The following is a 26471-nucleotide window of genomic DNA, read 5'->3' on the forward strand; positions in this document are numbered from 1 at the left end:
CTGGTTCACTTCTATGAGCAATCCTCAGCAGGGCCAGGGCTGGCAGTTGTTTTTTAGCCAAGACTAGTGGCTCATCAAGGATCACGGGACGCGGGTGGCACTGTGGGTTAAACCACAGAGCCTAGGACTTGCCGATTAGAAGGTCGACGGTTCGAATCCCCATGACGAGGTGAGCTCCCGTTGCTCAGTCCCTGCTCCTGCCAACCTAGCAGTTCAAAAGCACATCAAAGTGCAAGTAGATAAATATGTACCGCTCTGGCGGGAAGGTAAACAACGTTTCCGTGCGTTGCTCTGGTTCGCCAGAAGCGGCTTAGTCATGCTGGCCACATGACCCGGAAGCTGTACGCTGGCTCCCTCGGCCAATAAAGCGAGATGAGCGCCACAACCCCAGAGTCGGCCACGACTGGACGTAATGGTCAGGGGTCCCTTTACCTAGTGGCTCATTACTGCAGAAAGCTCTGCTCCATGCCGGTTGCAGAAGCAATGGCGAGAAAGCTGTTCTGACCTCTGGCACCATGTCTGAGGACTAAAGGCTCCTGGGGTGAGGATTTATGTTTTGTGTTATTGCAGCCTGTTGTGATCTGCATTTGAGAATTGTTTGCTTGAAAGGTGGGATCTAAACCCTTCACTGCTCCTTTTACAGTGACTAGTGTAAAAATCTTTATCAAATTTTCCGGGATGATCAGATGCATTTTATGTCCTTTCGAATCAACTTGCATCCCAGTTTGACCAAGGGCTGTGTTGCAGCAAGCAGTCCGGAACTGATCCCAGACACTTGGAGTTGATGAGAGGATTATGATGCCCATTTTATTTTACTCTATGTTGTTTTTTGTCTGCCTTACCTAATTTTATTCTCTTTTACTCTGTTGTACACATTCAGTTAATGTGTGTTACGTGCTTCGTATTTTGTTTCCTTAGTGCTGGTCATTGACTGTAGCAATAAAAACATGGTCTTCATTTGGTGTCGAGCTGAGAACTGGGGGTTGATCCAGTGCTAGTCCTCCTCAGAGTAGACCCATTGAAGTTAATGGACATACTAATTTAGGTTCATTAATTTCAATGGGTTTGCTCTGAGTAGCATCGGAAACAACCCTGTATCACAAAATTTGGAGGGATTCAAAATCCCAAGGATTATTACGTTCCAGTCTCATATATTTGGAGGGGAAGATGTGAATTAGGTTAGTTTGCTTAAAAATGTGGACTGAATGAAATTTTCTCCCGCTGTTGTTCCCCAGCACTGATAATTTACTGGCATTCTGCCTCCCTGGACCTGGAGGTCACATATAGACATCATGACGCATAGCCTTGTGGATGTAAAAGCTATCGTCCTTTGCACAGCTCCTTGAGGACCAGTTCTTAAGCATTAAATGGAAGATTAGATCAAGTCTGACAGAGTGAATGATGGTGTATGCAAAGCAGCATTGCTCCCCCCCCAAAAAAAAATCACACTTCCTGCAGAGCTTGATGTGACACCGCCAAACAATTTATTTTTCTTCCACAGCTGAATACCTTGGAGTACGATGGAGAAGAATTCAGCGGCTTAGCCAGGTGCCCGTTCGACGCCAGGCAAACCAACGTCGCCCTCTTTGCTGGTAAGAACATTTTCTCTCATGAATCCTGGTGAAAAATGATACAGAGAGTGATGCAGAGAGGACGGGAGATTTTAACGAAACTGTATCACATCAGTGTGCCTCTGCAGAGGATTTTTTCTTTAAAGTCTAATGCATCTTTTGGGGGAATTAGTAATCACATTGTCAACTGGTTTACGTTGAGATGACTAAATGACACACACACACACCCTGCCCTGGAACAGTTCTGGCCCCAAAGTAGTTTCTTTTTCTGGAGCTCTGGTGGTTCCATCAACTTTTAATTAAGTTATGTTGGGGGTGGAGGACAGAATCCTGCTCGCACTTCCATTTGACTGAAGAAATCTTACACTGCAATCCTATAGCTTAAATGGGGCATACGTCTGAGTAGAACTGCACAGTTAATTGATTCATGAATCAATTGACTCTGCACAGATTTGTGGAGGGGCGGGGATGGCATTTCTAATTAGAAAAGGAGTGGTAGAGATTCTCCATAGTGTTTGTCTTCAAGTAGAGGCTGGGCAGTCATCTGTTGAGCACAGTGGTGCCTCAGGTTACAGACGCTTCAGGTTTCAGACGCTTCAGGTTACAGACTCCGCTAACCCAGAAATAGTACCTTGGGTTAAGAACTTTGCTTCAGGATGAGAACAGAAATCATGTGGCGGCAGTGGGAGGCCCCATTAGCTAAGTGGTGCTTCAGGTTAAGAACAGTTTCAGGCTAAGAACGGACCTCCAGAATGAATTAAGTTCTTAACCCAAGGTACCACTGTATGTTCTAGCTCTGGAATTCCCAAGGGCTGGTGCACAGGGTGGCTCTGATTCCTTGAGTTGCATCCAACATTCTCCATCCACTAGCGCAAGGGATCTTGAGCAGGCAGACAGGTGAGTTTTCATTTTGGGGAAATTCACCAGCAAAAACTCACTGCGCAGTCTATTGTGCAACAAAGTTGCCGACAAACCTGCTTAGACATTTTCTTGCACAACAACAAAACATTTCACCAGCGGAAGCATGCCACTAAGTGACCTTGACTTGTTGCTAAATTGGAGACAACCCTTGGTTTTTAGATGAAGCACATATACATTTATTTATTTATTTATTTATCAATCAATCAATCAATGTTACGTTGTGAGGATGCTACAGTTGTGCATGCTTAAAGGTAAAGGGACCCCTGACAGTTAAGTCCAGTCGCGGACAACTCTGGGGTTGTGGCGTTCATCTCGCTTTACTGACCGAGGAAGCCAGCATTTGTCCACAGACAGTTTTTCCGGGTCATGTGGCAAACATGACTGAGCCGCTTCTGGCGAAAACAGAGCACCACACAGAAACACAGTTTATCTTCCCGCCAGAGCGGTACCTATTTTTTTGCTTGCACTTTGACGTGCTTTCGAACTGCTAGGTTGGCAGGAGCAGGGACCGAACAATGGGAGCTCACCCCATCGCGGGGATTCGAACCGCCAACCTTCTGATCGGCAAACCCTAGGCTCTGTGGTTTAACCCACAGCGCCACCTGTGTCCCTAGGCTTGGCTAAATGATGCAATAGGCATTATCTTAAAAGATGCATACCTTTTTAGCACAGGAGAGAATGCTTCTTCTAGGATGGTGGTTGCCCTCTGTATCTTTTTCTGTGTTGCTGCATTCTGTCTGTCTGTCTGTCTGTCTGTCTGTCTCTCTGTCCACGGAGAAAGAGAGAGAGAAATCTATTTTAATCGAAGGCACCGTTCTTAGTTGGTCATGAGATGTTGTTTATTATTTCACATATATACAATAGGCAATATTAATCCAAGAGAACAAAAGTGAAGTAATGAAAAGTATGTTAATGGAAGCTTATAATATATATTGTTTTCTTGATCTGCATAAAGTCTCTATATAATTATACAAGGGTCCATTATAACATACCGTATTTTTCCCTCTATAACACGCAGATTTTTTCTTCTAAAAAGGAAGGGGAAATGTCTGTGCGTGTTATTGAGCGAATGTTTGGTCCGTCTCCTAGAAGGGAAACCTGAAAAGAGGAAGAGGCTGCTTTCCTGCATTCTGCCTCAGGGTCTTACTGCCCACTCATCTCTGTTTCCTTGCTGTGTTTGCTCAAACGGAACAAAGAGCAGGGAAAGCCCCTCCCCTCCAGGCAAGCAGAGGGGAAAGCAGAGTGTCTCGTGCTGCTGAAAACATGCAGCAGGGAGAGAGAGAGAGAGAGAGAGCGTGAGCTGGCTGGCTTGGGTGGGTAGGTGAGGGAAAACTTTTGCCTTCCTTTCCTCCCTACCCCTCTCCTGCATTCTTAGCCAGCTGCTTCTCTGCACACCCCTCTCGTGCTCCTTGTCCGTTCTGTGTTTTTCCTTCCCTCCCCACTTAAAATGTGGTTAAAAAGCATGGATCCTCATGGATCCTCAGGATCTTTGCATTGGGTCACCCCAAATTCACCATCAGATCACATAGCATGTCCACGGCTACAGCCTGCCCCCCAAAAATCACGCACCCACTGTTGCCTGGGGCTGCAATGGTGCAAAAATGTGGTTAAAAAGCATGGATCCACATGGATCCTCAGGATCTTTGCATTGGGTCACCCCAAATTCACCATCAGATCACATAGCATGTCCACGGCTACAGCCTGCCCCCCAAAAATCACGCACCCACTGTTGCCTGGGGCTGCAATGGTGCAAAAACGTGGTTAAAAAGCATGGATCTACATGGATCCTCAGGATCTTTGCATTGGGTCAGCCCAAATTCACCATCAGATCACATAGCATGTCCATGGTTACAGCCTGCCCCCCCAAAATCACGCACCCACTGTTGCCTGGGGCTGCAATGGTGCAAAAACGTGGTTACAAAGCATGGATCCACAGGGATTCTCAGGATCTTTGCATTGGGTCACCCCAAATTCACCATCAGATCACATGTCTGTGGCCACAGCATGAAGCACAAAAATGATACATCCACTGTTTCATTCATAATGTTTTTTCCCTTGTTTTCCTCCTCTAAAAACGATGTGCGTGTTATGGTCAGGTGCGTGTTATAGAGCGAAAAATACGGTACCTAATAAAATGTGTGGATTTACATTTTCCTGTACTTTATAACACCAGTACATTTTAAATGCACTGTTTTTCAATAAAATGATCATAAGATTGAACACAAGGTTTCATTTGACTAATTTGACCCAGAAAAGTCCTACCAGATGTTGCCCTCTGACCAATGGCATGAACCTGGTACCCTCCAGATACCATTGGACCACAGCTCCCATAACCCCGGACCATCAGCTATGCTGGCTGGAACTGATCGATACTAGCTGCAATGGCTTCATTCTACCCTCAGTGTTGGAGTTAGTATGCCTCCGAATCAGTAGCATGTGTTGAAATTTTTCGCAGGGGAACGGTTAGGGCCAGAGGCACCTGTTTGTGAAGGCAACATCACATGTATGAGCATTGAGCCTCTCTCCCTAAGCTGAGCAGAAGCTTCCTTGGCTTTGGGAAGGAGGCACCAGGCTTTAATACTTTAATACTCTGATTTTCCAGGAACGTGTAGGGGACGTTCCCCTAGCCTTGTCCCCCTAGACCACTGACCGCACAGCACTGCTTCCCACAAGCACCTAGTTTGCCAGGATGCTGGACTTGTGAGCCATTGGCCTGATCCAGAAGGGCTCGTCTTCTGTAAACCAAGGATGATGTTCAAACAATGAGGGAGCCTGTATGACACAGGACCAAAATGGCATTTACCGTATTTTTCACTCTGTAAGACACACTTTTCCCCTCCTAAAAAGTAAGAGGAAATGTGTGTGCATCTTATGGAGCGAATGCAGGCGCTCCCTTTAAAGAGCTGCACACATGCTCCGCGCGCTCTTTAAAGGGAGCGCTGTTCTTGGGGGAGCCTTCCTCCCGCTGCCCGGGAGACGCTGTGCACGGCTATCCCATAAGCCAGGACAGCAAAAGGGATCTCTGTGCAGCAATCCCTCTTGCTGTCCTGGCTTCGCTGCATGAAGCATCTTGAGGGCAGCAGGAGCGTTCATCCCACTGCCCTGAAGAGGCTTCCCTCAGCTATCCCAGAAGCCAGAACAACAAGAGGCTATCCCAGAAGCCAGATCCCTCTTGCTGTTCTGACTTCTGTGATTCAGATTTTTTTTTCTTTCTTGTTTTCCTCCTCCAAAAACTAGGTGCATCTTAGTCTGGTGCGCCATATAGAGCTAAAAATGCGGCAATTCCGAGGATACCAGATTTAAACGGACAGCATGGAAAAGGACTAATTAGTTGAAATGGACTTTCAACCAGTGCTTTGTCTTCTAATATATTTTTCATCCTCTGTTGTTTCAGTGTAGTATTTTTTAAAAATATATACATTAAGAGTTCAATACAGTACCATTTTCATATTTTGGGTCTCGTTTGTGCACTCTTACATAAACCAGAACATATGGTGGGCACCAGTTTGGGGGAGGCTGCATCATGCAGTCCAAACAGATGGGTTCCATGTCTGTGAAACCGTTGCAACGAAAGGATGCCAACTTTCAAAGCCTGACCACCCAAGAGGGAGCTGGATTGTTCCAGCTTCTGGTGTCTGCATAACCCCCGTGGCCCAAAGAATACAAAAATGATAAGAGGTTACTCAGAATTAAAATGAATACTAAATGCCTCATTTGTTCTATTGTTTCAGATGGCAAACTCTATTCTGCAACGGTTGCAGATTTTCTGGCAAGTGATGCGGTAATTTACCGAAGCATGGGGGACGGGTCGGCATTGAGAACAATAAAATACGACTCCAAGTGGATTAAAGGTACTTATAGTGAAATACTAATAATTGCAGCTTGTAATGTCTTTGTAGGCCCCTAGCTGGAGATTGTGTGCATTGTGGAGTGGTGATATTCTCCATTTCGTTTAACCCAATTATTACAAAGCAATCACTCTTTTTGCTGATGACTAGACTTTCTCAGTGTTCAAAGCTTTAGCTCACTCTTTGAGGACTGAGGCACATTTAAAAATAAAATTGGAGGTATACTCGTAAGAGTATACTGGTTTGATTCCCCCCCCCCACTGATTTGTTTGGACCTAACCATTGTTTATGGTTACGTGCACAAGTCTTGGGACCATGCTTCTCGTTCCCTCCCTCTTCTGACACAGCCATGGGGAGATCAGAAGCTTTCACTGCAGATTTCAAGCACTGAATTCAAGCACTGCATCCGAACCACCTATACCATGGTTAATGATAACTTCAATGGGTTGAAGCGCAAACTTTGCTTTGTAAACTATGGTTTGAAGTTGTCTTGCTTCAAACAAACCATCGCTAAAACTAAACACAGGTTCAAACATAGCATTTAACTGAAGTGAATCTAAAATAGGCATAGTGGCAAATTCTCCAATCTGTGTCCCAGTACGCAGTCTGGGAATAACTTATTTAGCCCCTTAAGACTCCAATCATAGGGGAAAGTACCATTGATTTCAGTGGACCTTACTTCTGAGTAGCCATGTATAAGATTGCTCTGCATTAGTTATATCAAAATTTGATATAATTCTATATACAGTTGCGCATAAAATTAAAATTGCATCTTTTTCTTCTGTAAGTTCTTTTAAATGAAAGAGCTACAACCACCCACGTCCCGATACGTGGCATGAAGGATCTGATATTATATATAACCAGCTGCAGTTTGTGGGTGTGTGAAAAATAATCGGGGCAAGCTCCATGGCTGTGAGCATATATTCTCCTTTCAGTGGAGCACAACCCAAAGCCCACTTCTTCTTTTTGGCTTCATCCAAAAAAAGATCTGGCCCAGGAATGAAACCCTTTCCCACCCACCCCCCAATCCGCAATAAGTTAATGAATGAAGTTGTAGTAACAAAAGGCCGGAGCTGCAATACAATTCCTCGGAGGCCTTTTTACAGTCCATTAGCTGACATTAAAGTCTGCACATTCATTGAAGCTCAACTCCATCTGTACTTGGATGTCCTAAAGTGCCTTGAATAGTGGATTTCACTATGTAACTACAGGATACACTTTGGCATCCGTACGCACCAGATCTGCATAGCAGCTGCAACAGCAGCCTGTTTGTAGCACTAATGAAGACTGTAATGCCTGTAACCTTAAGAGGGCTTTCTAGTGAGTTGCTGCAAAAGAGCATCTCACGAGAGGCACATGGAACAGGCTGGACCCATTGATTCCTCCCATAATATACCCCACCTTTCCTCCAAGGAACTCTAGGGTTCCCCAGTCAAATAAGCCAAAAGGTAGTGACTGGCCCAAGATCACAGATTTTAACTGTTTTGATGTGTTTGATGTGTAAATCCCTTGAGATGGTGGTTGAGAAGGCAATTGATAAATGAACTGAAATCATACCACTGCGTGTGCTTCATGGCTGAACTGGGACTTGGATATGGGCAGCCCAGTTCTTGGTCCAAGACTCTAACCACGGTATCATACGCTCGATCTGATAGGTTTGTCCCTCTTTGGGGTGTATGCAGACATTCTTTACTCTGAAGGAAATGCACCCCTGCCCCCCTTCATTGCAAAAAGGAAGTAGTAACCTAGTATGTGCCAGGTTTATTTGAATGCTGTTTTCCTTCCTCTGCAGTAGCATAAATGTTGGCAGAGCCAATACTGCAGGGACGGGGGACTTTGGTATTCCAGATGTTCCTGGACCGCAGTTCCCATCATCCCTGACCGTTGGGCAATGTTGGTTGGAGCTGATGGGAATTGTGTGATTGGGAGAAGCCATGGGCTCCCCATCTCTGCAATACTGCCTTTCATTCTTTGGCACCTCCAATTAAAAAGGACTTTGCATACCAAGCTCTGGGAGAAGTCCCTGCCTGAGATTTCTGGAGAGCCGGTGCCAGTTACATCTAGCCATCACTGGGCTAGATGAACCAATGGTCTAACTCCAACATAGAAAACTACTCCAGTTTAGACCATTGGTCCATCTAATTCAGAGTTGTCCACACCAGACATAGCTAGTGTGGGGCCTTACAAACATTTTTGGACTACAACTAATATCATCCCATGTTGGCTGGGGCTGATGGGATTTAGAGTCCAACAACATCTGGAAGGCACAATGTTTGCTACTCCTGATCTGCATTGCCAGCAACTTTCCTGGTGTACAGAGAAGGTTCATTTCCACTCCTCCGTGGAGGTGCCTGGGATAGACCCTGTGACCTTTTACATGCAAAGGATGTGTTCCAGTACCGCTGAGCTCCAGTCCTTCCCCTTAAACATGGTATGAGACAATTTTATACGTTCCTTTTCCATTGAGATCCTATGGTGGTGATTTGTTTCTGACAGAATAACTCTGAACTTCTGTGATCTGCCAGCAGCTTTTGGAAGAGCTTCCTTTTTAAAAAATGATGGTCTCTTATTCTTACATGGGGGTCTTCCAATGCTTTCCAGAGCCACACCTGCACAGTGTCAGTAATGCTTCATCATTTGCCTATAATTCACTGTTGTGATGTTGTGCTAGATAGGGGTCGCCAAGGTTTATCTTGTCTGGGCCGGATCGGTCCAGCGGAGATCCCTCCTTGGGCTGGATCGCGTGTGCATGCCCGCGATTTTTGGTGTCTGTGCAGACACGATTTTCAGCACCGCAGCTTAGCGCAGTGCGCAGGTGGGCAGCTCGGTTTAGGGGCCAGTCAAACAACCTCCACGGGCCACTTCTGGCCCATGGGCCTTAGGTTGCTGACCACTGTGCTAGCATGGTGGCCATTGCAAAGTTTCCAACCAACATTCACTCAGAGTGGACTCATTGAAATGAATGGACCCAAGTTAGTCATGCCATTGGGTCTACTCTGAGTAATACTTGGTTGGCTGCAACCCCATGCCTCTTTCTCATGCCATATTGGGCTGTTAACCCAGATGTAGCAAGGTGCCTCCTTTTTTAACCAAGCAAAATCCTACCAACATAGATCTCCTCTTCCTTGAATCTTGCAGAGCCCCATTTCCTTCATGCCATTGAATACGGGAACTTTGTGTATTTCTTCTTTCGAGAGATTGCCGTGGAACATAATAACTTAGGCAAGGTAAGAGTAAATACAGCTATTTGTTATGATAAGCCACAAAGTCTCAGGGTGATTTGTAGTGGGCTGAAAATATGCTTGCTATGGAGTGGCTCGCAGTCGTTTCTGTTCAACGACTGGTTTTGAAAATAATAAGCTGGCACTTCTCATACTTCTAATTGCTGAAGGTGGTGGTGGAATTTGTGTTCTCCACCCCCCAACCCAACCCAACCCCCAGTCTCACAGCTTTGTTCTCTAGAGCTGGACTTCATCTGTAAAGAGGTTCACCCTGTCAGTGAAAATCCAAACTGGCCTCCTCCCTACCCAAACACTTGGAACACAATCGCTTGGAAAATTAACCTGTGAATCAAATGAACCTCCTGCTCTTATTTTAGTGCTGCAACTTGAGGTACACAGATGTAGACAAGACCAGGATTTATAATTGGTTGTCCCTATAAACTGGTCGGCAACTAGATTTGCTGGAGGACTAATTTGACGTGGCAGGGCAAATCTCAAAAAGACCTGGGGCTCATCTACACCCTGTTTCTGAGCTGGGCAATTGGAGAGATGGGTAGTATGGGGCTAGGTTTGACCCAAGGTTTTCATAGTTGCTGAGCCCTAATCAAAACATGGGGACGCGGGTGGCGCTGTGGGTAAATCCTCAGCACCTAGGGCTTGCCGATCGCATGGTTGGCGGTTCGAAGCAGCGGGGTGAGCTCCCGTCTGCGGTCCCAGCTCCTGCCCACCTAGCAGTTCAAAAGCCCCCCTAAAGTGCAAATAGATAAATAGGTACCGCTTTCTAGCGGGAAGGTAAACGGTGTTTCCGTGTGCTGTGCTGGTGCCGGCTCGCCAGAGCAGCTTCGTCACGCTGGCCACGTGACCCGGAAGTGTCTCTGGACAGCGCTGGCCCCCGGTCTCTTAAGTGAGATGGGCGCACAACCCTAGAGTCGGACACGACTGGCCCGTACGGGCAGGGTAAAAAGGTAAAGGTAAAGGTACCCCTGCCCGTACGGGCCAGTCTTGACAGACTCTGGGGTTGTGCGCCCATCTCACTCAAGAGGCCAGGGGCCAGCGCTGTCCGGAGACACTTCCGGGTCACGTGGCCAGCGTGACATCGCTGCTCTGGCGAGCCAGAGCCGCACACGGAAACGCCGTTTACCTTCCCGCTGGTAAGCGGTCCCTATTTATCTACTTGCACCCGGGGGTGCTTTCGAACTGCTAGGTTGGCAGGCGCTGGGACCGAGCAGCGGGAGCGCACCCCGCCGCAGGGATTCGAACCGCCGACCTTTCGATCGGCAAGTCCTAGGCGCTGAGGCTTTAACCCACAGCGCCACCTGCGTCTACGGGCAGGGTACCTTTAATCAAAACATGGCTTCCTTTTTCTGTGGTGGGAATGAGAAATCATAGATCTGGTGGCATCTGTCTCTGGCCCTCAAGACTCTGAAGCCCACTCCTTCCCACACAACATCTTCATGCCTTCCATGAGTGTTTTCACCTCGCTGGAATGTAACCTTGAACTCTGATAATTCCTCTGGTTTGCCAGGATGGAGGGTAGAAAATGTGTGTAGAAACTAGCCTGTTGTACAATGGTTAAGAAAAGCAGGGTGGGGAAAGTCTGGAGAAGCTTGCATGGCAAGTATTATATAAATATTGAAAGTAAACCTCCAGGTTGGGCAACAGGCATGCATTATACATTGGGCTGCCTTTAGAGACCATTTGGAAACCGCAGCTGGTGCAGAATTCAACAGCCAAATTGCTGACCAGAGCAGGGCAGTCTGAACATATAACGCCAGCTCTGGCACAACCGCCTATCAATTTTTTTCCAGGTTTTGACCAACAAAGACTTGTGCAGCTCAAGACCCCATTACCTCAAGGTCCACCTGTCCCCACATGAACTGACTTGGGCTTTGCAATCATCATCTGAGGCCCTTCTTCATGTGTCCCTTCCATAGGAGGTTCTGGGGGGGGGGCAGCAACACGAGCCTTTTCAGTGGTTGCCTCTCCCCGCCACACACACTTCTGCAATGCCCTCTCCAGGGAGGCACGTCTAGTGCCATCTTTATCCATTTTTAGATGCCAGGCAAATACTTTTCTCTTTAGCTGGGCTTTTGGACCTTAATTTGATGGGTGGCATTGTGGTCCGTTGCCTAAGTCCTGCCTTTTATTTGTATAATTGTGTGTCCTTACATGGATGTTCTTGATTCCCCCCACCCTATTATTTTTATTTGATTTTACAAATATGAATTTATAACCATACCAAATAGACATCCATGTAAAGAGATCACTCTGAATCTCAGGACTCCCAACCCCCATCCCCTCTATGGGTCCTATTGTCAACATTTTCATCTTGATTCATTTTAAAATAAGTTGCTTTGGGTCAGTTGGTGAGAAAAGCGACTAACAAAAATAATGGATAAATAATAAATACATTGGGGAAAATTCCCCACCACTGCCCGGTGGAGTTGGCATAGGAAACCTACAAGCAGTTGCTTTCCTTTTACCAAAGTTGCTGTTATAACAGTGGTTTTCCAGACGGATTAGTTGCCAGCCTGACTTTCCTCCTTTCCTATTGTCCCCCACGCAAGGCTGTATACTCCCGTGTAGCTCGCATATGCAAAAATGATATGGGTGGCTCTCAGAGGGTGCTGGAGAAGCACTGGACGTCATTCCTAAAAGCCCGTCTCAACTGTTCCGTTCCTGGGGATTCGTTTTTCTACTTTGACGTGCTCCAGTCGATCACAGACATAATAGAAATCAACGGAGCCCCTACTGTTGTCGGCGTATTCACTACGCAGCTTAACAGGTAAGAGATGAGCGACCCGGCATCAAAAAGAGAGGGAGGTTCTCTGGTTCACTGCCGACGCTTAATCCGTCGCTGCTTTGTCGCCTGGCTTCCCTGCAACTTCTTCTGCTGTGTTTCTTTTACAGCATCCCCGGCTCAGCGGTGTGTGCCTTTAGCATGGAGGACATTGAGAAAGTCTTCAAAGGAAGATTTAAGGAACAAAAGACTCCAGATTCTGTTTGGACAGCTGTACCTGAAGACAAAGTACCAAGGCCAAGGTAAAGGAAATAAAAGGATGATAATCTGCTATCAGAATGTTGTTGTCATGGCCCCATCTGTACAGCTGCTTTGGAATCAGTGAAGAACATGTTGGCCCATCCATGTGCCTCTGGCTGGAATTGTGAGCTGCTTTGAGCTCAAATTGGTTGATGGAAAAACAGCATACAAATAACAGATTAAATCAGTGTTTATGTTTAATTTCAAACTGCAGCTTGCGCATGGCAAGGGGGCAAGGCCTCTGTCTTGCATGCAGAAGTACCTAGGTTCAATCACTGAAATGTCCAGTTAGGACTGGAAGGGACCCTTGCCTGAAACCTTGGGAAACAGCAGCCAGTTAGGGTGGACAGTGCTGAGATAGATGACCCAATGGTCTGACTTGGGGTAAGACAGCTTCTTGTGTTCTTATATTCCGATGACAAATGGCTCAACTAAAGAATTTGTTTGCCCGCCATGTTCCTCCTGGAAAACCCGTAGTTTAGTGCTGAATCAGAACAAACAGCAACCGGGTTTTCTGATAGCAGATTGCCATTTATTCTGATTTAGTGCAAAAGAGCAGGTTTTCTGGGGGCAAAGGCAAAACAGCTGAAACCCAAGCTTAGAAAGCAGGAAATGGCTCAATATATATAAAAGGCAAGCACTGAGACGCGTGTGGAAAGTGAGACATGCACTAATTAAAGTACAAATACAGAGATTTTTGAAAGACTTGTTGGAGTAGGAAGTTCTTCAGTAGGCAATGAGAAGATAATATAGATTGCACCTGTCTGATATTTAATGGAAGAACATTTCCCCCACCTGTCCAGATGTTGAGAATGAGCCAGGAGTGGGGAATCAAAGGCTTGGAACCTCAGCATGCTACAAATAAACCTTCCTAAAAATGTGCAAAACCCCCAAATATAGACAGAAATTCAGATGACTCCCTCATCATGAACATGGAGTAACAAAGCAATCAGCCAGCCTTGTGCTGAACGATTGTCTCAAATGGTCCCAAAGTAGCAGTTTTCGTTTGGACTCCAAATTCATTTTGCCTTGGCTGTTCGCGCTGCTCCTTCAGAATTCTGCCCCTTCCCTTCACTTAAAAAAAAAAAAAATGGGAAAAAAATGTTGCTTTCCTTTCAGACCTGGGTGCTGTGCAAAACACGGCCTAGCAGAGGCTTACAAAACCTCCATTGATTTCCCAGATGAAACCCTCTCTTTCATCAAATCCCACCCTTTGATGGATTCCGCCGTTCCCTCCGTCATTGAGGAGCCTTGGTTTACAAAGACAAGGGTCAGGTAAGGAAGGAGGCCTTGTTGCGACACGAGGCTCAGCCGCTGCACATCTGAAACATAATACTATGCCAGCCACACCGGGCAGGACTTTGGGGAGATCAGGTTTTCCTACACGGGACTGATTAAGGCCTCATCTGCACTATACATTTAAAGCAGTGCCATGCCACAGTCATGGCTTCCTCAAAGAATCCCAGGAACTGTAGTTTGTTAAGGCTGCTGTCAGTTGTTAGGATACCCCCTGTCCCCCTTACAGTGCTGCTGTTTTCACAGTGGTTTAACAGTCAGTCCCTCTTCCCAGGGAACTCTGCAATTTGTAGATCTGTTGTTGAGGGTTTCCATGTGCCCTCTTATTTTTCCAGGACACACCCTCTTTTTCACGGGTAGAATCATCACAGCGATCCATAGTTAAAAGTAAGGTAAAGGTAAAGGGACCCCTGACTATTAGGTCCAGTTGTGACCGACTCTGGGATTGCGGCGCTCATCTCGCTTTATTGGCCGAGGGAGCTGGAGTACAGCTTCCGGGTCATGTGGCCAGCATGACTAAGCCACTTCTGGCGAACCAGAGCAGCGCACGGAAACACAGTTTACCTTCCCGGTGGAGCGATACCTATTTATCTACTTGCACTTTGACATGCTTTCGAACTGCTAGGTTGGCAGGAGCAGGGACCAAGCAACGGGAGCTCACCTCGTCACGGGGATTTGAACCGCCGACCTTCTGATCGGCAAGTCCTAGGCTCTGCGGTTTAATCCACAGCACCACCCGTGTCCCTTATAGTTAAAAGTAGAAGTCTTCAAATGTGTCCTCTTTTTTGCTCTTCAAAATATGGCAACCCTACATCGTGTTCCAGCCATTTTTGCCTCTGTCCCCGCCACTGGTATGTGCCGCCTGCAAAAGCTTGCCCCAAAGGGGGAAGCTCTTCTCCTCTGATTTAAACAAGCAAATAACTACACACTTCTTTGGATCTAACCAGAGATTGTGCAGTATGGGAGAGTTGGTTCTCACAAAGAGCAGGACTATGTGTGATAGCAACCCATGGCTGGCCATGCGCAGGGCAGAGTGTACATGTCTGGCATAATGTTGTGCTCTGCTTTCCTGTCCCTGCAGCCAATGATGTGCAGCCCGGGGTTGCTGTGGGAGGGCAGGGAGATGCAAAATGCAATGTTGTCAGACATGGGATCTTTATCTTATTTACCGTTTCTTCTATATGGCTTTGTATTTCCAAACAAATAAAAATCTCAATGTGTTTTGCAACCCAGCTCCAGCATCTGACATAACATTGCAAAATACAAAAAACAAACAAAAAAACCCACCCTTACCAATGAAGGTCAAATAATGGAGAATAGACATTTAAGATGGCATGATTAACAGGAAAACAAAATAAGCATTGTTACAGAATTGGCTTTGTTAGATTTTATATACAAAAATGCCATAAAATTCCATCAGAGAGCATCATTAGCAACTGAACAAAATAAGAGGCAGCTCTGCCCCTCCACTCCAGTAACCTCTCCCAAGTACATTCTTGAAAATGTTCCACATGCAAACCTCACTCTTAAGCATTCCCAGCAACCATGCAGATAACACAGCCAACCCCCAGCCAAATATTTGTTGCAAAGCAAACATCTGGTCTGGAAAAAATGCCTGGCAACATTAAGCGTGATTTACACTCGGCTCTTCACCCACCTCCATCTAGGATGGTACAACATGCTATAAACAGCAACATAGCTTATCTTTCCTCCAAGGAGCTCAAGGTTCTCCCCCTCTTCATTTCATTCTCACAACCCTATGATGGAAGTTAGGTTGATTGACAATGACTGGCCCAAGGTCTCCTAGTGAGCTTGCACCACATTGGCTCAAATTGCCCTGCAGAGTTTCTGAGTGAATCATCCCAACTGCAACCCATTGGCTTTGGTGGAGAAAGGAAACACAGCGCAACCCTAGATATACTACTCAGAGGCAAGTTCCACTGAGTTCAAGGATTGCCACATCAGCAGAGCACTTATTCTAGTCCCAGTTGAACGGGTATCAGGTTTCTTGTCATTGACACACTAGCAAATTGGCCACCAAGCTGTGGGGGATGTCTATGGAAGCATGAGCTAGCATGAGTGGGATTTGATGACAGTTGCCAAAACCATAAATGGTTCTCCAAAACCACTTTGGAGAATGAGTCTGAGTCTTTGACTGTCACTCAGTTGTGTTTCCAGACAGTGACTATTCCGGTTGTTACTCAACTGTTCACAATACTTGGCCTGTTAAACATAGCATTCCTTCCCTCTCATTCCTTAGTGCAAGGATGGGAAAACCTTTGCCCCTCCAGATGTCTCAGGACTGCAACTCCCTACATTCCCGGCCATAGGGCCATTGGGAGCTAAAAGCACCCCCCAAAGTGTTGATTGAAAACAGCATAAATAGATAAGAGATGATTGTATAATTCAGTGTTGTTAGCTTGTGCTACGAAGGGACAGATGCCTCCCCAAACCAGGCAAAAGCAGTGGTACTTCCGTATTCAGGACCTAGGAGGAACAAATCTTTGGGGTCTCTAATGTGGAGGAATTATTATACAGGAGATCTTGGTCTTGACAGGTATCGGTTGACAGCGATCGCAGTGGACCACTCTGCCGGCCCGTATCAAAACTACACAGTCATCTTCGTTGGCTCTGAAGCTGGAATGGTACTTAAAATCTTGGCAAAGACCAAAGCTTCTTCTTTGAATGACAGCGTGTTACTGGAAGAGATTGATGCATACAATCATGCAAAGTAGGTATACTTTTACAAGAACTGCTCGGTGACATTGTACAGCGTCTGTCTCGTTTGAGTCACTTGCTGCTTTGCCACCTGATTTAAATGTGTTTCCCACATCACCTCCTTGTCTGATGCTTTCCCAGCGCTTAGGGGAATGCTTATTTGAGCAACATCTGAAAATATTTGTGTGCTTGCCTTGCATTCTAATTCCGTCTGCATACCGCTCTTAAGTCAGAAAAAACTGCCCTATTCCTCAGTGTAGGAGCAGTCCCTTGTTTGCTGACGAACACACCCAAAACACATTGGTTGATACGTACTAGAATAACAGAAAGAGTACGGGGTCCATCAGAACATTCAATCAGAAAACAATTGAGGGACAGTTTCCCTGTGGAAATTGTAGCGCTTGTACAAATTGCAGTTGGTAATCATTCCAAGGGATAGCAAGGGATATCAGAGCAAAGGTTTGTATATGGATCAAAGCCTTTTTTACTAGGCCTCTTATGGAGGAAGGGTGGGATATAAACATGGTACTGATGATAATAATGTATGTATGTAATACAAAATAAGTGATCTATATAGTGGCAAAGGACCTACCAGGCACCACCTTGCCAATGGCTTCCTCCAGCCTGTATTAATTCGGGAATCTGTTCTAGCATCATAAATCAGCAGTTTGCCATATTTTCTCTCCCACTCTTAATTCTATCAAGATCAACCCATATGTCTTCCTAAAAGCTCTGAGGAAATTGGGCTTTTCTTATTCCTGGCATGCAGCTTTTTCATAGATGGATGTAACCCGCCTCATAGTAAATTCAGAAGTGATAAACTGGATTAAAGTTTAGCCAAGTTCAAGGGAACCAGGCAGAAGGCCTTCTCAGTATTGGCACCCGCCCTGTGGAACGTCCTCCCACCAGATGTCAAAGAGAAAAATAACTACCAAACTTTTAGAAGACATCTGAAGGCAGCCCTGTTTAGGGAAACTTTTAACGTTTAATAGGTTATTGTATTTTAGTATTTTGTTGGAAGCCACCCAGAGTGGCTGGGGAAGCCCAGCCAGATGGACAGAGTATAAATAATAAATTATTATTATTATTATTATTATTATTATTATTATTATTAATAATAATATAAAGGGGGTCAAAAGAAATAACAGCATCCAAATTTCTTGTGTAATTGAACAGGTGTAATGGGGATGGTGAAGAGGACAAGAAGGTCATCTCCCTGCAACTGGACAAAGAGCACCATGCCTTATTTGTTGCATTCTCCAGCTGCGTCATTAGAATTCCACTCAGCCGCTGCGAGCGTCACGGGTCATGCAAAAAGTAAGCCCTCTCTGTCCAAACATGTCTATACAATGGAGCGCACCAAGGTTAGGAGGTGGTAAAAAAGGTTAATTTCCTCTCGCCGCAGGTCTTGCATTGCGTCTCGAGATCCTTACTGTGGCTGGCTGAACCATGGGACCTGTGGAAGAGTGAAATCAAGCATGTTGTAAGTAGCAGGATTTTTTAATAAATAAATGGCAATATGTTAGTCAACGCCAGCACCTTTAAATAGGTTTTAATATGCAGCATGGGTCAGGTGTTCTTGAAACAGAAAGTCATTGGTTGAGATGTGCAGAATGGACCTCATAAAATCATCTTAACTACCAACTACCGTATTTTTTGCTCTATAAGACTCACTTTTTCCCTCCTAAAAAGTAAGGGGAAATGTGTGTGCATCTTATGGAGCGAATGCAGGCTGCGCAGCTATCCCAGGAGCCAGAACAGCAAGAGGGATTGCTGCTTTCACTGCGCAGTGATCCGTCTTGCTGTTCTGGCTTCTGAGATTCAGAATATTTTTTTTCTTGTTTTTCTCCTTCAAAAACTAGGTGCGTCTTGTGGTCTGGTGCATCTTATAGAGCGAAAAATACGGTCGTTTCTGGGCTCAATTTATAGAGGGGTTAATAATCTTGTGAAGCTTTCAACCATCTGGGACCAGGTTGTCTGAAGGGCTGTTTTCACCCATTTGAACCAGCTGGACAAATAAAATTTAACTTTGCTCTGTGGCCCATCATTAACTAATATCTGATGGGGTGGTACGAGGTACAGGACCATCTCAGTGATGACAGCACAGTTGTGGACATTTCTCACTGGGGAAGTCCCAACATGGAATCAGGGTTGTATGAGTGTAGGAACATTAGGAGAGCCCTGCTAGATCAGACCAAAGGGTTACCAGTATTCCGTTTGACATAGAAGCCAAGCTAATGTCTCCGGAAGCAGGACATGAGTGGCAGGGTGGTAGCAACAGACCTCACATTGCAATAACCCAGCAACTGATAATTCATAGGCATACTGCCTCTGAATCTCGATATGATATTTGTCCAACATGGCCTACATTTCCACTCGCCAATACTGTGATCAGGGGAGCTAGTAAAAGTATAAAAGGTTTCATGGTGCCTCATTGCCACGGAAAACAGGGCAGGGTCAGATTGTGTTGGACAGCTCTGTCGTTAGATAATTTGGGAGGCATAGTGTTAAGTTCTCCTGAGCAAGACCCTTGGGATGAATAGAAGTCATAAACCGGGCATAGGCAAACTCGGCCCTCCAGATGTTTTGGGACTACAACTCCCATCATCCCTAGCTAACAGGACCAGTGGTCAGGGATGATGAGAATTGTAGTCCCAAACATCTGGAGGGCCGAGTTTGCCTATGCCTGTCATAAGCAGATACAATACCACGTGGTCGTATTAATCTCTGCTTCCCATTCATTTCACTGGGGCCTGTGTAGGAAATCTTCCCTGTGGGTTGGGTATTATTTGGCTGGGGCTATTAACCCACTTGAAGTTGCAAGGATTATTGTGAAGAAGGCATAGCCATTAAATGGTTGAGATTCTAACCAGAGGTTGCTGAAGACGAAATCTCTTCCCTTCATTGTATATCCAGCGCCCAGCTCCCCTTAGCAGCAGCCTTTCTCAACCTGTGGGTCCCTCCCCAGATGTTGTTGTAGTCCGACAACATCTGGGGAGGGACCCACAGGTTGAGAACCGCTGCTTAGCAGCTGCTGAATGAACATGTTTTGCGGCTTTTGTGTTTCTTTTGAGAATGACGGTGGCCATTGGTTTCTTCCCCAACTAATGCTGTTAATTGCAGGTTATCTTTGTTTGTTTCATACAACCACAGCGTTGGAGGATATGAGCAAGATGTGGAATATGGCAACACCGCACAACTCGGGGATTGCCATGGTAAGCACAAGTCCCAGGGGCCAACTTGAGAATGTGGCATGGTTTGGTTTGCGGGCCACACTCTTGTCGGTGTGGATGTCACAAAAAAATGGCATGGAGCACCCCGCCCCCTTGTAAACCATTTAGCACAAACCTAAGCCACTTGATCTTGGGTGGTGGAACCCCGTCCCCCGGCCATTTTTCTCCCAGCCTTCATGTATTGTTCATGAAGGTCTAGATGTCAACTTATTAAAACAGGTATTCCCCACCCCTTTTCCTTTTTTTTCTTCTTCCTTTTGGGTGAACCTATTGTGTTTTGTTTTCTGATTTTCAGCTTCGGAAATCTATTTTGCTTTTGCTTTCGGTTACTTTTCACTGATTACGTGTTCCTTTAATTCTTTTAGAAATTTTGCCTACTACAACTACACCAGATTACAAAATATTTGGCGATCCAACATCTGGTTAGTTTTTTTCAATCATTTTTTTCTCCTCCCCCCCCAGTTAATGGAACTTTTCTTTCCTTCAGTTCAGCATTTTCAGACAGCCTCGCCCCCCTTTTCTTTTTTACTTTTCTTTTCCTCCTCCCTTTTTCTTTCCTTTGGTGCAGTTGGCAAGACCTCCATATTTTTTGCTTTTCTGCTTCTACTCATCTCTCTTCTGATGGTCAAGGAACAGCCAAGACTTTCTCTCACTCGTAGCACTTTCCACCTTGTGTATCTGCATGCTTAAGAGCTCATTGTTAATTGAGACACATCTTTTATTAAGTGAAAGAGCCTGATTAACATAGATGACATTCTCACTGCACGAAATGTCCGCTAAGCTTCTACTCTTTCCCCCTCCACTCAACCATGTCTTCATGAATGCTACCCTAGCAGTTAGATGCCTGGTCCACTTCATCTCCTCCCTTTCCTCTTCCTCCTCCTCCTCCTGTGTCGTCCCGGCTATTTATAAAAAGCAAATGCACATTTCCCCCCTGAAATGTGTATTTCTGAAATGTTGGAAATGTGTTGATATCTTCAAAGGTTTTCAGAAATGCATTTGTGCTAATAGCATCATATCCACTAATAGGTGGCATTTAGCATCAGATCGCTTCAAGTTTTATGTGCTTCTTCCAGAAAAATTACAGAGCAAATGAGGGGACGGCTTTGCCTTTAATAAGCTGTTGGTAAGAGTGAGAAGGATGGGGGTTTTTTCCCCCTCCCACTCGCATTACAGGACTTGCCTTTGAGCTTCCTTTACAGAGGAAACCCAACCATTCTCCAAACAACAGGCAAACTTACAATAGGCTTTTCATGTCTGCAATACTATTTCAATTGCCTACATATGGATTTTCCCCCTCCTAAACTCTGATCCCTCAGCTCTCATGCGGCAAGAGAAATTATACAATAGCTTTCCAAGAGGTGTCTTGGTTTAGGTACTAAAACATAGAGTTCAGTTCCAAAAATCGGTGGTCTGGGATTTTGTGTGTCGTTACTGAAATCTCAGCATCTTACCTGAATAGGAAAAGTAACAACAGTAAGGAAAGTGGTTGTAATATACCGCACAGTTAGATATGTAAACTTAGAATAAAAAACTGAATACAAAAAGAATTTCCTTGCCAGGATCATTAGGAAAGGGATCAAAGATAAAACTGCTAATATGACAATGCCTTTTGCACATTGTAATTTACTATGGCATGGCCACAGTTTAATAATAATAATTTATTATTTATACCCCGCCCATCTGGCTGGGTTTCCCCAGCTACTTTGGGCAGCTTCCAACAGAACACTAAAATACAATAACCTATTAAACATTAAAAGCTTCCCTAAACAGGGCTGCCTTCAGATGTTTGGTAGTTATTTTTCTCTTTGACATCTGGTGGGAGGGTGTTCCACAGGACGGGCGCCACTACCAAGAAGGCCCTCTGCCTGGTTCCCTGTAACTTAGCTTCTCGCAGCGAGGGAGCCACCAGAAGGCCCTCGGCGCTGGACCTCAGTGTCTGGGCAGAACGATGGAGGTGGAGACGCTCCTTCAGGTATACTGGACTAAGGCCGTTTAGGGCTTTAAAGATTTTGGTTCAGTTCTGGTAGCCACACCTCAGGAAGGGTATTGTAGAGCTGGAAAAGGTACAGTCCAGATTATCATTTGGGGGCTGAAAGAAAGGTTGCAGCTTACACTGAGTGAGAGGGGTAATATGACCAAACTATGGAGAAAATGTAGAAGGGGAAGTTTTTCTTCCGCTCTCAAAATACTATAATGTATGTGTTATACATTAATAACAAAGTCAATATTTTAATGGAGACCACTTTGAGGTATGCATGGAGCGATATATGTAAAACTATGACAAATAAATACTAGAGCTCAATACCATCCAATGGTGTGGTAGAATACTCAGAACATTTCTTCACACAGCATAGTTGCCATCTTGGGCAGCTCTAAAAGCAAATTAAACAAATCCATGAAAGCTGAGAGGATTAATGGCTACTAATCATAATGGCTATATCGTATGGATTAGAGGCAATACATCTCTGAATAGAAGTTGTTGGAGGACACAAGTGGTAGAGGAACAGCACTTTTCCTACTTTGGCTTCTCATAGACATCTGGTTGGCCACTATGGGAACAGTGTTTGGTCTGATCCAGGAGGGACTCTTACTTTTTAGTCCAACATTCAGTTTCCCACCAAGGTTAGCTAGCTGCCCACTGTCTCTGTTTGTGGAGGTATTATGTATTATCATCATCATTAGCTCTTATACCTGATATAGCTTGAGTTGTGGTTTGTCTGTCCACCTGTCTGTCTGTCCACTCGCTATGCATTCAGACACCTCTTGAGATATCGCTGCCAAACTTAACACAATGATTCCCAAGATAGAGGAGCTGGTTTCCCATCTGTGTTTGGCTACTGTTGTGACACCGCTTTACATCAAGATGCTGGACTGCAACATTTTGGACACCTCTTAAGATAGGGTCACCAGATTTTGCATGATGGTGCCTGAGATGCAAGGAGCAGTTGCAGGACTGTTTGTAAAAGAGCTTTCAAACAGCCCTGCACTGTGCTTTGACTGTGTGTTCTTGTCCCCAGAAGGAGAAGAGACTTAGCATTGCCTTGCTGTTCCCAACTATGTTGGACTTTAAAAGCCCTAATTAGCACAACTCCCAAGGCCAGATTCTGGTTTATCGTTGCCTGGGTTGGGGCAGGGAAGGGCACACACAGCCCTAGAAACTGACAGAGTGCATTACCCATTTATAATCTCAGTATTAATAAATAATAATAATAATAATAATAATAATAATAATAATAATACAGTGGTGCCTCGCAAGACGAAAAGAATCCGTTCCGCGATTCTCTTCGTCTAGCGGTTTTTTTTGTCTTGCCAAGCAAGCCCATTGACGGCTTAGCGGATTAGTGCTATTAGCGGCTTATCGTCTTAGCAGATAAGCGGCTTAGCGGCTTAGAAAAAGGGGGGGGGGAACCCGCAGGAACTCGCAAGACATTTTCGTCTTGCGAAGCAAGCCCATAGGAAATTCGTTTTGCGAAGCACCACCAAAACGGAAAACTCTTTCGTCTAGTGAGTTTTCCGTCTTGCGAGGCATTCGTCTTGCGGGGCACCACTGTAATAATAATAAAATTTGTTTCTGAGAATTCTCAAGCAAGACCGGGCCCTTACAATTGGTGGGTTATATAGGTTTGAAGGGTTGTTGCCATGTCCATTCACGATGCATTTGGACTTAAGACCTTGTAACCAAATTATGCAACTTGCTTTTGATAATTTAAGGGTGGGGCAAAAGGCAGGGCAAGCCTTGCAGGGAGTTGGAACCAGATGACCACCAGATTCCCCTTCCAACTCTACAATTCTGTGATTTGAAAGGTTCCTGGGAGCAGGGGTCTTGTCCATGTTTGGATACAATGGGACACCATTTCAAATCAAGATGGCAGACTGAACCTTTCAGAGCTGCGCCAGTGCTTTGGTTTCCCAGAATTCCTGAGCAGCACAGGAGGGAAATGATCAAGGAGGCAGGTGTCAGAATATGAACCTAAGAAGAGTGTGCTGGATCAGACCAGTGGCCAACCAAGGTGTTTGTGGCAAACCTGCAGGCAGAGCCCAAGCACACTTTCCCCTCCTGCAGTTTACAGCAACTGATAATCGGAAGTACAGTGGTGCCCTGCAAGACGAATGCCTCGCAAGACGGAAAACCCGCTAGACGAAAGGGTTTTCCGTTTTGGAGGCGCTTCGCAAAACGAATTTCCCTTTGGGCTTGCTTCGCAAGACGAAAATGTCTTGCGAGTTCCTGCAGGTTTTTTTCCCTCCCCCCCCCCTTTTCCTAAGGCGCTAAGCCGCTTATCAGCTGATCTGCTGATAAGCCGCTTAACAGCTGATCGCTAAAAGCCGCTAAACCGCTAATAGCGCTAATCCGCTAAGCTGTCAATGGGCTTGCTTTGCAAGACGAAAAAACCGCTATACGAAGAGCATCACGGAACGGATTAATTTCGTCTTGCGAGGCACCACTGTATTACTGCATCCAGCTGTGAAGTCAAGTATAGCTAGTAGCCATTGATAACCTAATCATGAGTTCATTTCATCCTCTTTTAAAGCCATCCAAGTTGGAAGAAATCTCTGTCTCCTGTGGGAGGGAGTTCCACAGTGTAACTTGGTGCTGCGTGAAGTAGTACAGTGGTACCTCGGGTTAAGTACTTAATTCGTTCTGGAGGTCCGTTCTTAGCCTGAAACTGTTCTTAACCTGAAGCACCACTTTAGTTTATGGGGCCTCCCGTTGCTGCTGCGCCGCCGGACCACGATTTCTGTTCTCGTCCTGAAGCAAAGTTCTTAACTCAAGGTACTATTTCTGGGTTGCAGAGTCTGTAACCTGAAGCGTATGTAACCCGAGGTACCACTGTACTTTCTTTTATCTGTGTTGAATCTCCCAATAGAAGCTTTGAAGCCCTGTTTTCAACAGGGGCATCAGTTCCCTTCTGGTGTTGGTTTTTTTTAGCATTTCCATCCCAAATTCCTCCTAAATGGTTAGATTGCTGCTTTTTTCTTTAATTCAAAAGGCAAAATTCCATGTTGGACTTCAATGAGAGCACAATCCAGTACAGAGTACACTCCTCTGATGTTTCCTTAATTCTATCTGCCAATTACAATTTTTTTTTCCACATGCTTTTTAATGCTTCTGGAAGTTTGACAGCAGACGATTCTTTGATGCTATTTGCACTTCTGTAATGAAACAAGAATTGTATTTGATGGATTTTGTTTGTCCGAGAACTAATTCTGGTGGGAAGGGAGGAAAGTCGCAGTTCCCTTGTGTGAAAAATACGCCCTTTCTGCCTGTGCATGAATGGATGGGGGGGGGGAATCAGGTTTACTTTTAAATGTTGACATGATTCACTTGATTCCACACTGTCGATTAACAGGGATTTGTAAGTCACGTTCACCAACAGCTTTCCACTGCAGATATACACAGGAGGTTTAGAAATTGACACCACCCCTGATGTCAACATGAATTGTGGCATATGAGCTATAGAATGCTATGAATTCCAAGTTTTGCTTTTGTCCAGTTATATCAAGCTCCTGGCCCTCATGATTACAGACCGATTGCCTGAAAGCTCACACCCAATTCTATGAATCCACCGTAGCTATACAGTAGCTGGCATTGCTGTAGCTTGAAGCACAATCCTTTTTCCCTTTTCCTTTTTACAAGTGTGGGTGAGCCATCCAGAACACCCACACCTGCCATATTCTTCCGAAGGCCCATTAGAAGAGGCTCTGTTGGCACTGCAAGAGGCTGGACCTCATTGATGCCATAACACTAAATGTTACACACTCTAGAAGGTCTGGGAGGAGATCTCAGTGAGACCTTTGCTCTCCCCCCAGAGAAGCTTGCCTGGCGCCTTCGTTACATATCTTTAGGCGCCAGGCAAAAAATTCCTTTTTACCCAGGCATTTGGCTAATGAAACAATCGATTTTATGATTTTATTTTTTATTATGTTACGTGTTTTTATACTGTAACCTGCCCTGTGATCTTCGGATGAAAGGCAGTATATAAATGTAATAATAATAAATTGACAGGAAAAAAAAATCAGAAACCCAGCCTGACACAGAATAAGGCAGCTTCCTCCATTCCTAAATTCTGCTCCCCTCCTCCGTTTTCCATCTTCCTTACTGATTTTATTTAAGCACCACAGTCATTGAATAATGGCAATAATTCGCAATACATTTCCTGCCCCTGACTTTAAATCTGATTTTAAAGAGCAAGTCACAGTATAATGCCGTTGTTCCTCGTGCAACTCCTATTAAGCCTGTTTTCCAAATACAATTTAGCAGTCATTGTGCAAAGTCACTAACTGTTGAGGGTTTCATATAAAAAAAGAAACACACACACACACACACCATAGAGTGGGGGGCAGGAATCTGACGTCAATGCACATTAATAAAAGCAAAATCTGTTTGCCACCACAGACATGGCGTTACCCTCAACTTCTGTTACCACAGTGGAAAGTATCCCCGTTTTCTCACCCAAAGTGATTGGTTCCTGGAAACCTAAAGTGACTGGCTCCCGGAAATTTGTAGCCCAAGATGACCCAAACACCTCTGATTACTCAGATTCATTATCAGGGGTCCCGAAGGGTAAGGCCTAATCGGGGGTTTTATTACGGCTGAAAGGAAACCTGATAGCTTCAGCAGT

General features: G+C 45.2%; 1 protein-coding gene across 11 annotated transcripts in view; it reads left to right on the forward strand.

Annotated features, from left to right (window-relative positions):
- SEMA6D (semaphorin 6D) overlaps positions 1-26471 on the forward strand; it is a 441818-nt gene that overhangs the window by 408062 nt on the left and 7285 nt on the right. For 4 of the 11 annotated variants that reach the window (XM_079953190.1, XM_079953193.1, XM_079953195.1 and 1 more), the window contains 12 exons: positions 1502-1592; positions 6224-6343; positions 9479-9567; positions 12129-12346; positions 12472-12603; positions 13721-13876; positions 16455-16628; positions 17792-17932; positions 18021-18098; positions 19739-19830; positions 20214-20270; positions 26246-26413. In XM_079953190.1, coding sequence (XP_079809316.1) covers positions 1502-1592; positions 6224-6343; positions 9479-9567; positions 12129-12346; positions 12472-12603; positions 13721-13876; positions 16455-16628; positions 17792-17932; positions 18021-18098; positions 19739-19830; positions 20214-20270; positions 26246-26413 — 1516 coding nt within the window. The remainder of the gene's footprint in view (positions 1-1501; positions 1593-6223; positions 6344-9478; positions 9568-12128; positions 12347-12471; positions 12604-13720; positions 13877-16454; positions 16629-17791; positions 17933-18020; positions 18099-19738; positions 19831-20213; positions 20271-26245; positions 26414-26471) is intronic. The other 7 variants (XM_079953196.1, XM_079953199.1, XM_079953197.1 and 4 more) reach the window with 7 other exon arrangements.

The sequence above is a fragment of the Podarcis cretensis genome (assembly GCF_951804945.1).
Source record: "Podarcis cretensis genome assembly, chromosome: 14".
NCBI lineage: Eukaryota > Metazoa > Chordata > Lepidosauria > Squamata > Lacertidae > Podarcis > Podarcis cretensis.